Source organism: Mustela putorius, unplaced genomic scaffold, assembly GCF_011764305.1.
Source record: "Mustela putorius furo isolate JIRA1106 unplaced genomic scaffold, ASM1176430v1.1 tig00003834_pilon_pilon_pilon, whole genome shotgun sequence".
Lineage (NCBI taxonomy): Eukaryota > Metazoa > Chordata > Mammalia > Carnivora > Mustelidae > Mustela > Mustela putorius.
In genome coordinates, this window is record NW_025421987.1 from 135,861,669 (window position 1) to 135,878,094 (window position 16,426).

General features: G+C 46.7%; 1 protein-coding gene across 18 annotated transcripts in view; it reads left to right on the forward strand.

Moving 5' to 3' along the window:
• Positions 1 to 7,627: 7,627 nt before the first annotated feature.
• The window catches only part of DLEC1 (DLEC1 cilia and flagella associated protein), a 66,972-nt gene continuing 58,173 nt past the window's right edge, over positions 7,628 to 16,426 (forward strand). For 17 of the 18 annotated variants that reach the window (XR_006609297.1, XR_006609298.1, XR_006609299.1 and 14 more), the window contains exons 1-2: positions 7,628 to 8,057; positions 8,958 to 9,108. Coding sequence is in view for 13 of the 18 variants with exons in the window: in XM_045089117.1 (XP_044945052.1) it covers positions 7,659 to 8,057; positions 8,958 to 9,108 (550 nt within the window). In the remaining 5 variants the exon portion in view is untranslated. Of the gene's footprint in view, positions 8,058 to 8,957; positions 9,109 to 16,426 lie in introns of those variants that run through there. The other variant, XM_045089126.1, reaches the window with a different exon arrangement.

A 16,426-nucleotide genomic window follows, 5' to 3' on the forward strand; every position in this document is an offset into this window, starting at 1 on the left:
CCTGCCAGCCCAACACTGAGGGTCGAGACTGGGTCAGGACTTTGGGACATCGGAGAGCCCACTCCCTCCCTATGCCTCTCCTCCACATAGAGGGTCTAGCATTCATTCTGGTGGGCCTGTCCCTCAGTAAGAGTGCCCCTGGTCCTGGCAGACCTGTCAGAGCCCTCCTTGGTTACCCTTCCAGTCAGGGATAAGCAAATCCACACTGGCAGGCCTGACTTTCGAGTCCTGGGGGGCGGGGTGGGGGGGCGGGGGACACGGGTGATGCAGGGAGGGTGAATGAGGGGGTTCTTACTCTGCTCTCACCAGTCTCCCTCCCTCCCTCTCTCTCTCTCTCTCTCCATCCTAGGGTAGGGTATATGACAAAAGGCCTGCCCTCTGGGGGCCTCTGACTTTCCTGGGGGCCTTCAAGCCTCTCTACTCAGCATGTTGGGTCTCCTCACGCCCTGCCCCTTTTCTGAGGCAGAGACGCGATGAAATTCTGACACCAGCAGTTGCCTTGGCTTCATCTCAAGCATCATTCCTATTGATCCACGTCACCTCCCAGCTCCGAGCCCCAGCCTCCAAACTAGGGCATTATTTGGCACTGTGGCCTCTCCCTCTGCCCCAGATGTCTGTGGGGTGGGGGCTGCCGCCAGGCCATTCCTCTAGTAGCCCGAACCCTACCCCTCAGGTCCTCTTCTGGCACAGGGCCCAAGCTGAAGCCTCCTCCCTCCCCTGAGATGGTTAGGCATGACTGACTCAGAGCTGGCACAAGCCACCAGGTTCTGCCGGAATAGAGGGCGGGACAGCGCCCTGCTCAGAGAAGACAGGCTGCTGCCCTGCCCTGCTGCTCCATCCAGCACTCCTGCACTCTGGGATGGTCCTTGCTTCCTCTGTCCGCCCCTCACCTCCTCTGTCTGCCCCCCCTCTCTTACAGGCTGCTGCAAGGCACTCGCCTGCTTCTGCTGGGAGCCAGCCTCTGCGGGGAGTGAGTGACTAGATGCCTTTTCGGGGAGGGGCTGGAGGGCCAAGCAAAAGGCTTTGTACCTCCAACCGCAGAGTTGCTGGCTTCTGCTCCCTTGGCCCTAAACAAGCAGGGCCCTCTGTGGGCCCAGCCCTGGTCCTGGCCAGGCGCCTTAATTATTCTCCCCAAAACCCAGCTCCCGGTATCCTCTGCAAAGTGCCTTGAGATCCTGGTGACTCACAGGCTCAGTCAATGTGGAGAGAAGGGCCGCGCATGCCCAAAGCTGTGTTGTCCTATGGTGGAGTTTCAGACATCCCGTCATCTCAGCTGGCCCTCCTGTCTTCAGTGTGTGTGTGAGGCTGGGTGCAGGCGAAGGGGACTTCTGGGATGACTGGGGACAGGGAAGACCTAGTGAGACCCAATGTTAGGGTTGTGCCTATGCTTTCCTTGGCCCCTCTGGCACTCCCCCCGCCCCCCAGAGGCCCGGGAGAGGGAGGATCAAAGCAGGGAATGTCAACTTTCAGGACAGTCAGGCTCCCGGTGTGCTTCAGGGATCGCCCAGCCCAACCTTTCCCCCCAGAAATGCAAACCCAAGCAAGCCTGAGTAGGTGAGGTAGAGGAGGTTTCTTCTGTCCCTCCTGGTCTTTGGAGCCCCTGTCCCAGGGCACAGGGATGGGGATGAGGGGCTGTTTAAATCTGTGGTGCCCTTTCCTGCTGTGACACTTTGAGAAAACCCTTTAATTTCTGTGATCCCCATAGTCAGGAGCTGCGGTCGCATTCAGAATCCACTGAAACCACAGATGCTGGCTACCAAGTACTGCTGGATAGACTTACGCCGGCATCCGATGTCTCCACAGCGGTCCCCTCCCTGGTCTCCTCTGCTGCACCTGGTGGTCACAGAGCCCAGCCTCAGGCTCTCCGTCTAAGGGTCTGCCCCTGATGCTTACCAGGGCTGGACAACCCCGTCTGAATCCCCTCCCAGAGGGTCCTGGACCCAAAGCCAGACGCACCAGTAGGGAAAGCAGAGGCGGCCTCTCCCAAGGAAGCAGCTGTGGCAAGTGTGCATGCTCAGATTATACCAGGATGCCAGTCCCGATGGTGCCGGGATCTTGGATACTGGGATGGACCGCAGGGTGTCTGGGCCCGCTGGTTATCCCAGGAGGATATGGAACGACGTGGGGTTACTTTTCCATAATGACATTTGTGGGATTTTATTGTGTATTTGCTTGTGAATGTAACTGTGACATTTATTTGAACACAGACTAAGTTCCAGTGCTCACCTCCACCCTATCCAACCCCAGAGGCAGAGTCTAGGGCTTGGTGTGGGGGAATAGTCAGGAGACTGGCCCTCAGACCCTCCTCTGAGGGAAGAGGCACACTTAAATCTGTGAAGCCAAGAAGACACTGCTCTGCTATTTCTTTGTTCAACAAATATTTATTGGGCACCTACTACGTGCTAGGCACTGTTCTGAAGACTTGGGAATCACCAGTGAACAAAATATACCTCCAACCCCTGCCCTTCTGGAGCTTGACTTTTTTTTTTTTTAAGATTTTATTTATTTATTTATTTGACAGCTCACAAGTAGGCAGAGAGGCAGGCAGAGAGAGAGGGAAGCAGGCTCCTCATGGAGTGGAGAGCCTGACGTGGGGCTTGATCCCGGGACCTTGGGATCATGACCTGAGCTGAAGGCAGAGGCATTAGCCCACTGAGCCACCCAGGCGCCCCTGGAGCTTAACTTCTAATGGGAAGGAAAGAGACACCATAATGAACATGAGAAGTGAATTGTGTGGTAGATTAGAAGGTGTGTAGGATAAAGGCATTCGGGAATCAGAGAGGGTTCAATTTTTAGATAGGTTGGATTTCACAGGGAAAGTGACAAAGACTTGTAGTAAAGACTTGAGCAAAGACTTGTGGGCAAGAGAATGGGCCATTTGGAGATATCTGGTGAAGAGGATGCCAGGCAGAGGGGACAAGACATGCCGACGCCCTGCATCAGGTTCTGTACTGGACGTGGAGTCTGTTTAAGATTCTCTGTCTCCCTCTGTACCTCCCTCCACAACCTCCCCACTTAGAAAAAAAAGAATCACTCTGCCTGCAGGAAGAAGGAGCATCAGGGAGGGGCAAGGGCTGAACCAGGGAGCTCAGTGAGGATGCTCTCGCAGTAGTAACTCGGCTGAGGCAGATGGTGGCATAGAAATTCGAGATGCCTTCAGATAACAGAGGCAAGATGTCCAGTATATGATGGATATACAAATCTGGGGTTTTGGAGGGAGATGAGAGCTGGGAATAAAATTTGGGGTACAACGGAAATCATGTTAAAAACGCCCATCATGGGACACCTGGGTGGCACCTGGTCATGATCCTGGAATCCTGGAATCGAGCTCCATGTGGGACTTTCTGCTCAGTGGGGAGTCTGCTTCTCCCTCTTCCACCCCACCCCCGCCCCACTCCTGCTTGTGCCCTCTCTCTCTCTCAAATAAATAAAATCTTAAAAAACAAAAAATGTCCAACATGCTCTCACAGAATGCAGGTGGGAATCTACTCTGGCATAATCTTTCTGGAGCGCAATTTGGCAATATCTCAAATATTAATAAATACATACCCTTTGGCTAAGCAATTCTAATTCCACGATATTATTCTATTATCTAATTCTGTGATCTTATCTGTATGTTGTATATAAAAATATTGTACAAGGTGAAGTTCATTAGTGGGCTCCTGGTTAAATAACCTTATTTCCATATGGTGGGTTGTCTTGCATCTGTTTTAAAAATAAACACACAGGGGGCCTGGGTGGCTCAGTGGGTTGGGCCTCTGCCTTCGGTTCAGGTCATGATCTCAGGATCCTGGGAAACCAGCCCCGCATCGGGCTCTCTGCTCAGCGGGGAGCCTGCCACCATCCCCCACCTGCCTCTCTGCCTACTTGTGATCTCTGTCAAGTAAATAAATAAAATCTTAAAAATAAAAATAAATAAAAACAAACACACAAACAAAAGTTCTGGTCAGCAAAACAGGTCATCAAATGAAGAAGTCAGCTCCAGGGATTCCCTCTATGCTAAGAGGTCTGCCTGGAGGAAAAAGCTGGAGAGTGGTTCTAAAGGTGGCTTGAGCCCTCTGTTTCTGGTGCAGAGTTTGAACCATACCTTTGGTCTGTTAGTCAACGGGCAAATAGAAATCGAATGCTGGAGGCAGAATGGGGGATGGATCCAATTGGTCAGGCAGAGAGAGAACAGTGGCAGAGGGAGATCGGTTTGGTGGGGTGGGAAGCACAGAGGAGATGGAAAAGCAAGGCAAAAGAGGAAGAGGCAGCAGCCTAGGATGACCAGGACCAAGGAGCAGCAGTTGCCACTGAAGGCACTGGATGGCTGCTGGAGACCTCAGCCTGGATAGACCAGAGGGGTCTGAAGCCAGAAGGTAGGAGAAGTCACAGAAAAAGGGGAACCGTCTCCCAGGCTGGGGCAGATTCCCTATGATCTTCTCAAGGCTGTCTGGAGGCAGGTTGGAGAGGCCAAAAGTGAGGGTAAGAATCCACTGTCCTGTCTGTCCCTGAGACAGGGAAGGGTGTCAGGGAGCCTCCACAGGAACTGCTCCTAACCAACAAGACCACCCAGTCTGGGCTGGCCCACTCCTAATACTAGAGCACCGGAGGGCCCCCCCCCCCCGACTGTTCCGCTTCCCTTTTCACCCACAGTTCCTTCCTGCACGACTGGGGGCCTTGCATATGTGTGGATGACTGGATAGACCAGCCTGCTTGCCCTAGTTCTGTTCACCTCCACCTCCTACCACAGCAGTTCCCTAGTGCACACACTGGTCAGCAATGGGGGAAAGGCTTTAAAACAGAGACCTGCCCAGGACCTGTCAATGGGCTCAGGATTTCTGGGCAGATCTTTCTGAGGTCCCAGGTACCGGAAGGGTGGGGGCGGGGCATGACTCTTGGGTCTTCTCACTCCGTAGAGAAGGGTGCAGCTCAGGAAAAGCCAGAGCAGAGTCCTCTCTGAGGACTGGAAAATTACCGGAAAGGACAGATGAGGGAGCAAGCCAAGGGAAGCAGTAGTGGCCCAGGTCAGTGGGCAAACATCCTGGCGCTCATTTCAGGAAGTGGGTTTCATCTGTAGGGCAAGCCGACTCACCCCAAGAGGAAAAAGCGGCTAGCTGTATCAGCAGTGAGCAGAAGCCGTGGTATGCCAGTGATGCCAGCCCACATGATGTCAAGTGGCTGGCCTGGACAAGCCTGGTCCTTTCTCCCATTTCAGTGGAGGTAATCCCTCCCCTGGTTGCCCACACAGGCTATCTGGGAGTCATTCTGAGCTCCTCTTTTTTTTTTTTTTTAAAGATTTAAAAAATTTATTTGTTTGACAGAGATCACGGGTAGGTAGAGAGAGAGAGAGAGAGAGAGAGAGAGAGAGGAGGAAGCAGGTCCCCTACTGAGCAGAGAGCCTGATGTGGGGCTCAATCCCAGGACCCTGGGACCATGACCTGAGCCGAAGGCAGAGGCTTTAACCCACTGAGCCACCCAGGAACCCTCATTCTGAGCTCCTCTTACTTCTGTTATCCATCAGTAGGTCTTGTGACTTCTCTGTCTTACAGGTCTCTGATCAATTCCTCCCCCTAACCCAAGCTCCTAATCCATCTCTTTCCTAACTTCTGCATGGATGCACTTTCCTAATCTATCCCTAGTTTCCTAATTTGTCACCCTGACACCTCTTGCCTCCCTCCAGTCTGTTCTTTCATGGCAACCAGAGTGATTTTAGTAAAACACAGAGCTGACCCTGATATGCCCAGGTGAAGATCCTTGATGACCTTTCTAATTGTACTCAGAGTAGTTTATTTTTTTTTATTTTAATACTTTTTTAGATTTTATTTATTCATTTATTTGACAGACAGAGATCACAAGTAGGCAGAGAAACAGGCAGAGAGAGAGGAAGGGAAGCAGGCTCTCTGCTCAGCGGGCGCCTACTTGTGATCTCTGTCTGTCATATAAATAAAATCTTAAAAATTCTTTAAAAATAAATAAATAAATAAATCCCCCACTGTAGCCTACAGACCTGCTTATGATCTGGCACTCACCTCCCAGCTTCATTCCTCCGGCTCAAACTCTGAAGTTCATTTCCTGAACTTCCTTCATTTCTTTCCAAATGCACCTGCTCTCATCCCACTCTGAAACAATGGTTTCCCTCTGCCCGGAATGCCCTTTTTTCTCCTCTCCTGGCTTAATCCTACTCATTTTTTTTTCTTTTTTCTTCCCACGGTTTAAAAAACGGGTGTATAATTTGTATGCAGCAAAATTTATCCTTTATGGTCCTGTGGGGTTTGACAAATTCATACAGTTGTGCAACCACCACCACAATAAAGAACAATTCTCTCACCCCAGGACATTTCCTCAGGCTCCTTTGGAGCCAATACTAGCTTCCATGACCAGCTCCTGGCAACCACTGATCTGTTTTCTGTTTTGTTTTTGTTGGTCTGGGCCTGGGGCCCAACATGGGGCTTGAACTCATGACCCTGAGCTAAGACCAAGAGTCCAAAGCTTACCGGATCCAGACACCCAGGAACCCCCCACGCCCCAATCTGTTTTTTATCTTGCATTTTCCAGAATGTCCTAAAAATGGAACCATTATGTATCTAGCCTTTTGAGAATGGTTTCTTCTACCAGCATAACGCATTTGATATTCATCTCTGCTGTTGTATCAACATTCCTGTTTCCTCTTAATTGCTGAGATCATCTGTGGTATAGATGTACCACAATTTATCTTTTAGCCAGTGGATAGGACATTTGGGTTTTTTCCAGATTTTGGTGATGATTAATAAAGCCATCATAAACATTTGGGCACAGAGTTTTGTGTGCACGTAAGTTTTCATTTCCCTTGGGAAAATACCTAGAAGGGGGCCTGCTATATGTGAAACATTCCTAAGAAACTGCCAAACCCTTTTCCAGAGCTGTATTCCCATGGCAATGCGACAACTGGAGTTTCTCCACATCATGACCAGCACTCCTCTGGTACATTTATTTATTTAGTTAAATTTTTGACATTCTACTAAGTGTGTAGTGTTATCGCACTGTGGTTTTAATTTCCACTTTAATTTCCTTGATGACTAATGATGGACATTTAAAAAAAAAATCTCTGTCTGGTCTTCACTTTGTCCAAAAAGCCACTGTTCATGCTCCCTCTGATTAAGTTCCTGTGCTTTGTGGTTCCCTGACAACCAACCTTTATTGCCACCTTGGGCTTAACCCACTAAACTATCAAACTACCATTGTTTTCCAGTTCCCTCCCTGTTCACCACCCTGGTTTCCTGGTCTATCTGTCTGTCTGTCTCTCTCATACACACACACACACACACACACGACTGAGGGCAGAAGCAACATCTTACTTCCTTTGCTACCTTCAGCTCCCAGCACAAACCTGAAACAGAATCTTTATACAATAAATATTAAATGAGTGTATAATTGCTTAACAAATTAGAGAGCAGAGGATGGAGAGAGGTGGTTAGGAGCCAGGTTTGCAACCAGCCTGGCCTGGCTGTGCCAATGAACCATTCTCCACTGGTGCCCCACACTAAGCTCCCTTTAACAAGGTCGATGCAAAAGATGTGAATATTTACCACCACGACAACACCCAAGACACCCCCCCTAACCCTCGCAGAGGGAGGCAAAGCGGAAGGCGCGCAGCCGGAAGCGGAAGGCGGCAAGGAGTTAGCGGCGTCTCAGTTGCCATGGAGACGGGAAGAGCCAGAGGCCGGCTGTCTGCAGAGTCGGGGTCCTATACATTCCAGGGCGCCAAGTGGACGCCAACCTCGCCAGCGGCCGGGGTCCGCGGCCTCAGCGAGTCGACCCGGCTGTCCTCCTTAACCCACTCCGAGGCTTCTCACTACGGCGTCGGGGGCCGGGCCCGCCCCGTGGGGCCCTTCACGCTCCAGCCGCTCTCGGAGCCGCAGCTGCTGAGTCTGCGCCCCACCTCACTGCGCACCCAGGACATCTCGCACTTGCTCACCAGCGTCTTCCGCAACTTGTACACTAACGAGGTGATCGGCGAGGACCTGTGCGCGCGCTTGATCAAGGCCCGCGGCAGCGAGGATGCGCGCCACGAGGAGTTCGTGGACGAGCTGCAGCGGGTAAGGCGGCCCCCGAGCCCCGCGCGCCCCCTGCCCGTGCTCACCAGTGGTGTCGCGTCCGCGGACAGTGCCGGGGAACCCAGGGCGCGGCCCAAGAAATGCAGGGCCCCGCAGGACTCAGCCGCTGAAAAAGTGCCAGCACCTGCGGGGTGCCAGGCACAGGGGATCGTGTTCGACAGCCTAGTGGAAGGGCACTCTAACCGCACGTTCCCATAAATACGCACATAAGTTATATGTCTGTGGCACCTCCATCTTCATTTCTCTACATGCATACACACACGAAATATTGCATATATAAATAAAAGGACTGGGGCAGATAGCCAAATAGTTGTTCCCTGGAGATGATAAGGCCAAAAGTCACTTGCCTTTTGGGGTGCCTGTCTTTGTATCCCAAACCACAATCGTGCCTAGGCATTCATGCCCAGATCTGAGAAAGCCTGCTTTGTCTGTGGAAGGCAGCTGCCTCCTCATCTGTACGAGGAGCAAAGCAGCTGACTTGGATCCTCTCTGCTGCGTCTGACTGCTACCCACACTGCTGAGGAGTCCCTGAAAGGGAGTCTCAGGTGAAGTAGGCATCTGTGTGGCACGCCCCGTCTACAAGAGTTGGTGTAACTTGTGTTTGCTCCTTCAGAGTTTGGGAGGCAGCTGTGAAGGCAGGAGGGGGAGTTTCAGGCTCGGTTCTGTACCCGACTTTACTATGAAAGTTTTAACCCATTTTCCTCTGTGCGGCCCAGTTTTCACATCTGTTATGTTGGACCAGATGGTCTTCATAGTTCTGTAACAGCTCTTCTGCGCTCTGCAGGAAGCCCGGATACTCCGGGAATGGAGGGGGGATGCGGAGGATGAGTAAAGCTCTGCGGTCTCCGCATATTTCTGTGCATTTGTTGGTCTACCTGCCAGATTCGGGAGGTCTATAAGCAGCGACTGGATGAAGCTGAAATGTTGGAGAGACACATCATTCAGGCCCGTGCACGAACTCTTGCAGAGAACGAACGGATCTCGCAAATGGCCGAAGTGCATGTCCTTGATACCTTCGTCAAGATGCCTCCAGGTGTGTAGAATGAACTCCCAAATGCCCTTCACCTGGTTCCCCAGCTGGTACTATATTACTGTTTGCTCCGTGGTCCGCTCTTTAGTTTTCTGATCGTTTGGAGATCAAATTGTAGGTGTGATGTTTCATTACCACAAAGCACTCGAACATGCATGCCTTCAAAATGGGGACTCTCCTATGTAACCGGCATACAGCCATTCCAGCCTAGAACTCAGCGTTTGTGAAACACTAACCTCCAATTAGCAGATTGCGTTCTGATTTTCACCAGTTGTCCCACAGTGGTTCTTTCTCTTCTCTGGTCCAGGACTGTGTCTAGGAATTCATGTTGCATGTGATTGTCAAGACCCATATTTAGAGTCTTTAGTTTGGAAGAATTTTTCGGTCTTTTCTTGTCTTTTGTGTTCTTTAAAAAAAATTTCTTTTCTGAGGCACCAGGGTGGCTCAGTCAGTTAAGGGTCTGACTCTTGATTTTGGCTCAGGTCATGATCTCAGAGTTGTGGGATTGAGTACTGTGTCAAGTTCTGTGCTTGAAATTCTCTCTCCATCTCTTTCTCTTTCTCCCCCTCTGCCCCTCCTCTTGCTCTCTCAACCTCTCAAAATATTTCTTTTTTATTTGAGCACAGTTGATACACAGTGTTTCGTTAGTTTCATGTGCAAAATCTAGTGATTTGACAAGTTTAGACATTATGCCATCTCACCACATGTGTGGGCACCATCTGCCCCAGACCTCACTATCACAATGTCATTGACTGCATTCCTTTTTTTTAAAATTTAATTTTATTTTTTCAGTGTTTACGCACCACAGCCAGTGCTCCATGCAATACATGCCCTCCTTAATACCCACCACTAGGTTCACCCATCCTCCCATCCCCACCCCTCCAAAACCCCTAGTTTGTTTCTCAGAGTGACCTCATTCCTTATGCTGTGGCTTTTATTCTGGTGACTTTTCATTCCATAATTGTCTAATTGTCTTTCATGTTTTGGCAGTTGTATTTCTCTCCCAAGAATTTTTATTGTGTCTAAATATGCATAAGATTTACCATCTTACCTATTTTTAAGTGGACAGTTCAGTGGTACTAAGCACATGCATAATGTTGTATGAACATCATCATTCTCCATCCCCAGAACTCTTTTCATTTTGCAAAACTAAAACCCTGTACCCATTAAACAATACCTTCCTATTCCCCTTACCCCAGCCCCTGGCAGCCACCATTCTGCTTTCCGTCTTTACAATTTATTTTTTTAAGATTTTTTTTTATTCACTTGAGATAGAGCACAAGAAGGAGCAGATGGAGAAGCAGAGGTAGAAGCAGACTCCTAATGAGCAGAGAGCCTGATGCGGGGCTTGATCCCAGGTCCCTGAAGATCATGACATGAGCCGGAGGCAGATGCTTAGCCAACTAAGCCACTCAGGTGCCCCTGCCTTTACAATTTAGACTGCTCTAAGTACCTCATATAAGTAGAGTCATACAGTATTTGTCTTTTGTGACTGGCTTATTTCGTTTAGCTTGGTGTCTTCAAAGTTCACCCGTGTCGTAGCCTGTGTCAGAATTTCCTTCCTTTTAAAGACAGAACAGTATTCTGTTGTATATCTACACACATTTTGCTAATCCATTCATCCACTAATGGTCACTTGGGTTGCTTCCACATTTTGGCTATCATGAATAATGTTGCTCTGAACAGGGGTGTTCAGATATCTCTTTAAGACCCTGCTTTCGATTCTTCTGGGGGTATACCCCAGGGGAGAATTGCTGTTTCACATGGCAGTTCTATTTGTAATTTTTTTTGAGGACCCACCATACTGTTTCCCACAGCTACTGAATCATTTTCACATTCCCACTGAGAACACACCAAGATTTCCATTTTTCCCCATCCTTGCCAACACCTGTTAGCTTTTGGGGTTTTGTGTGTGTGTGTTTTTTTTTTTTTAAGATTTTATTTATTTATTTGACAGAGAGAGATCACAAGTAGGCAGAGAGGCAGGCAGAGAGAGAGAGAGAGATGAGGAAGCAGGCTCCCTGCTGAGCAGAGAGCCCGATGCGGGACTCGATCCCAGGACCCTGAGATCATGACCTGAGCCGAAGGCAGCGGCTTAACCCACTGAGCCACCCAGATGCCCTAGTTTTTGTTTTTGATAGTAGCTCTTCAAACGAGTGTGAGGGGATATCTTACTGTGAGTTGGTATCTTACTGTACTTTAATTGGCATTTCCCTCCTAATTAGTGACATTGAGCACCTTTTCATGGACTTATGGCCATTTGCATATCTTCTTTGGAGAAATATCCTTTCAAACCCATTTTTAATCATTTTTTTAAAGGTTGTCTGTGTGGGGCACCTGGGTGGCTCGGTGGGTTAAAGCCTCTGCTTTTGGCTCCGGTCATGGTCCCGGGGTCCTGAGATCGAGCCCCACGTTGGGCTCTCTGCTCGGTGGGGAGCCTCCTCTCTCTCTCTCTGTCTGTCTCTCTGCCTACTTGTGATCTCTGTCTGTCAAATAAATAAATAAAATCTTTAAAAATAAATAAAAATAAAAGATTGTCTGTGCCTTGGTGTCATATCAAGGCATATCAGAAATCATTGTCAAATCCAATGCTGGGCAACTTTTGCCCTATATTTTTCTTCTAAGAGTTTTATTGTTTTAGGTCTTACATTTAGGTCTCTGCTGAAATTTTTTAATTGGAGTATAATTAACATACAGTGTTATATTTGCTTCGGGTATACAATGCAATAATTCAACAATTCTATATAATTACTTAGTGCTCATGCTGATAAGTGTGCCCCCCCTTTTCTTTTGAAATTGAGTCTGTTTTATTGGCTCTAAATAAAATTTTATGCTTAATGGAACAAGCTTCTACAAATTCTGAAGGGATGCTAATGTACAAGATATCCTAAAATAGGGGTGTCTGGGTGGCTCAGTGGGTTAAAGCCTCTGCCTTCGGCTCAGGTCATGATTCCCAGGGTCCTGGGATTGAGCCCCACATCGGGCTCTCTGCTCCTCAGGGAACCTGCTCCCCCCCCCCTTCTCTCTGCCTGCCTCTCTGCCTACTTGTGATCTCTGTCTGTCAAATAAATAAATAAAGTCTTAAAAAAAAAAAAAAGATATTCCAAAATAGCCAAGACCTATATTTTGTGTTCAGTAAAAGCAAATGGTGTTAAGCGCCAGTGTGAAGAGAATTCTCCATTACAAAATTGAAAAACCACCTACGTATCCTGCCTGTGGACTAGCACCTACATTGCCATTGCGTCAGCCAAGATAATTATGCTAAAGCTGGACTCAGCCTCTCCCCACTGACTTCATTTCTTTACACATCCTTGTTCCTTAACCTTGTGGCAGGTAAATTAGGCAGTGATCTCTCCATGTTCTCCGAGCCACAAGGAAAGGAAGAGGAGCCAGAAAAGGAGCCGAGGGAAGCTCAGGAAGGAACACTGGCTTCTGCACCAGAGCTTTACTGCTCTGAGCTAAGAAAGCGTCCTCCCTGGGGCGCCTGGGTGGCTCAGTGGGTTGAAGCCTCTGCCTTCGGCTCAGGTCATGATCCCGGGGTCCTGGGATCGGGCCCCACTTGGGCTCTCTGTTCTATCGATAGGGAGCCTGCTTCCCCCTCTCTCTCTCTGCCTGCCTCTCTGCCTACTTGTAATCTCTGTCTGTCAAATAAATAAATGAAATCTTTAAAAAAAAAAAAAAAAGAAAGCGTCCTCCCTATCTTACAGATGAAACTGAGACTCCACAAGTTTCACTGCCTTGTTCAAGGTCACCCAGCTAGTAAGTAAGAGGTCTTTTAGTCAAAGTGGAATATATATATACTCTTGCAGTGGCTGTCACACCATCCAAATCAGGAAAGATAGGGGTTTGAGTTTTTTGGGAAGGACATACTTAACATGAGAGCACCTTCAGCAGTTCTAACCTTGGGGCAGTGCTGTCCTCCTAGGGGGCAAGTAGAAATGTTTGGAAGTATCTTTGCTATGCCAGTTGCTATGCAACCTAATAGCCAGTGCGTTGTGTTCTTGGCTTTTAGTACTCCATGGGTCAGGGAAGCTAAGAAACACTGCAGTACTTAAGATGGTTCCACACAGCAAAATATCTATCCCAAGTTGCAAATGGCTTCCTGTTGAGTAACACCATAGGTGCTTCACTAAGCTCAGGAGTTAGAAGTGATGAAATTACTTTAACTCCCTTTGGCATGAAGTCAGACTAAGACGCAGTGACTCACCTACCCTTAATCCCCTTCATTTCACTCACCACCCCCACCCACCTCCCTTTGGGCAACCAGCAGTTTCTTCTCTGTATTTAAGAGTCTGTTTTTTTATTTGTCTTTTCTTCTTTGTTCATTTGTTTTGTTTCTGAATTTCCACATATGAGTTAAATCAAATGTTTATTGTAGCATTGTTTACAACAGCCAAGATACAGAAGCGCCCAAGTGTCCATCAATAGATGAGTGGATAAAGAAGATGTGGTACATATATATGATGGAATCTTACTCAACCATAAAAAAATATGGATCTTGCCATTTGCAACAACATGGATAGACCTAGAGGGTATAATGCTAAGTGCAATAAGTCAGAAAAACAAAGGTTTTTTACTAACTTTGATGTGTTTTAAATGGTGTTAGAAGGTCCAACTTCCTTCTTTTGCATGAGGAGATCTACTTTCCTCAGCATCATTTGTTGAAAAGACTTTTCTGTCCTCATTGAATGGTCTTGGCATCCTTGTCAAAAATCATTTGACCAGGGGCACCTGGGTGGCTCAATGGGTTAAACCTCTGCCTTTGGCTCAGGTCATGATCTCAGGAGTCCTGGAATCCAACCCCACATAGGGCTCTGTGCTCAGCAGGGAGCCTGCTTCTCACTCTCTCTCTGCCTGCCTCTCTGCCTACTTGTGATCTCTGTCTGTCAAATAAATAAGTAAAATCTTAAGAAAAAAATCCTTAAAAAATCATTTGATCACATATGTAAGGGTTTATTTCTGGGCTTTTATTCTATTCCATTTGTTTCTATGTCTATCTTTATGCCAGTACCATATTATTTTGATAATAATACCACAGCTTTGCAGTAAGTTTTTAAATTAGAAATTGTGAATCCTCTAGTTTTGTTCATTTTTTAAAAGATTTTTATTTTTTTATTTATTTGACAGAGAGAGAGAGAGAGAGAGATCACAAGCGGGCAGAGAGGCAGGCAGAGAGAGGGAGGGAGAAGCAGGCTCCCCACTGAGCAGAGAGCCTGATGTTGGGCTTGATCCCAGGACCCTGAGATCATGATCTGGATTAAGCAGAGGCTTAATCCACTGAGCCACTCAGGCACCCCTTCTTCATTCTTTTTCTTTTCTTTTTTTTTTTTAAAGATTTATTTATTTATTTGACAGACAGAGATCACAAGTAGGCAGAGAGGCAGACAGAGAGAGAGGAGGAAGCAGGCTCCCTGCTGAGCAGAGAGCCCGATGTGGGGCTCTATCCCAGGACCCTGGGATCATGACCTGAGCCGAAAGCAGAGGCTTTAACCCACTGAGCCACCCAGGCGCCCCTGTTCATTCTTTTTCAAGAGTGTTTTGGCTATCAGGGATCCCTTGAGATTCCATATGAACTTTAGAATGGGTTTTTCTATTTCTGCAGGGAACATCATTTTGATAGGGATTGCATTGAATCTGTAGATCACTTTGGATAGTACTGTCATTTTAGTACTAGTTCTTCCAATCCATGAGCATGGAATGTGCTTCCATTTATGTCATCTTTAATATTATCTTTAATATTCTTTGTACTTTTCATTATAAAAGTATTTAACCCTTTAGTTAACTTTTAAGTATTTTATTCTTTTTGATGCTATTTTAAATGGAATTGTTTCCATAATTTCCTTTCCAGATTGTTCATTCTTCTTTTTTTTTTTTTTTAAAGATTTTATTTATTTATTTGACAGAGAGAAATCACAAGTAGATGGAGAGGCAGGCAGAGAGAGAGAGAGAGGGAAGCAGGCTCCCTGCTGAGCAGAGAGCCCGATGCGGGACTCGATCCCAGGACCCTGAGATCATGACCTGAGCCGAAGGCAGTGGCTTAACCCACTGAGCCACCCAGGCGCCCCAGATTGTTCATTCTTAATGGGTAGAAATGCAACTGATTTTTACATGTTGACTTTGTGTTCTGCTATTTTGCTGAATTCATTTATCCTAACAGTTTTTATTTTGTTCTGTTTTGTTTTGTTTTTGTGGGACCTTAGAGTTTTCTAAATTTAAGATCATATCACCTGTAAACACATAAATTTACTTCTTCCTTTCCAATTTGGATTCCTTTTTCTTTCTTGCCAAATTGCTCTAGTTAGAACTTTTAGCATTATGCTGATTAGAAATAGTGAAAGCAGGCATCCTTGCCTTGTTTCTGATCTTAGAGGAAAAGCTTTCGGTCTATTATCATTGACTGATGTTTGCTACTGGTTTTCTATCTGTGGCTTTTATTATGTTAAGGTCGTTTCCTCCGAGTCCTAGCTTTTTTAGTGTTCTGATCATGAAAGGGTATTGAATTTTGTTTAATGTTATTTCTGCATCAGTTGAGATGATCATATGATTTTTTTTCCTTTATTCCACTAATGTGATGTATTACATTGACCAATTTTCCTATGTTGAGCTACCCTTACTTTCTGGGAATAGATCTCACTTGGTCATGGTATATAATCCATTCAATAAGCTACTGGATTCGATTTGCTGGTATTTTGCTGAGGACTTCTGCATTGAGGTTCAAAAGAGGTTTTGGTCTGTAGTTTTTATGTAGTGTCTTTGTCTGGCTTTGGTATCGGGGTAATGCTGACCTTACAGAATGAGTAACTCCATTTTTTTTTTTAACTTAAGAAGATTTGGTATTAGTTCTTTAAATTTTGGTGGAATTCACCAGTGAAACCACCAAGTCCAGGACATTTTTTGGGGGGAGACTTTTAATTACTGATTCAACCTCCTTACTAGTTATAGGTCAACACAGATTTTCTGTTTTTGGGGGGATTTTGTCTTTGTAGGTGTCCTGTTTCTAGGAATTTGTCCATTTTATCTAAGTTATCCAATTTGTTGCTATAGAATTATCCCTAGTACTCTCTTATAATCCTTTTTATTTCTGTGGAATCAGTGGTAATACCCCCACTTTCATATTTGGTACTTCTCTCTCTCTTAGTTGATCTAGTTAAAGTTTTGTCAATTTTGTTGATTCTTCTGAAGAACCAACATTTAGGTTCATTGATTTTCTCTGTTGTTTTTCTGTTCTGTATTTATTTGTGCTCTAGCTTTTGTTATTTCCTTTATCTAGCTTTGCATTTAGTTTTTCTAGTTTCTTAAGTTCTCAAGTTAGGTTGCTGAT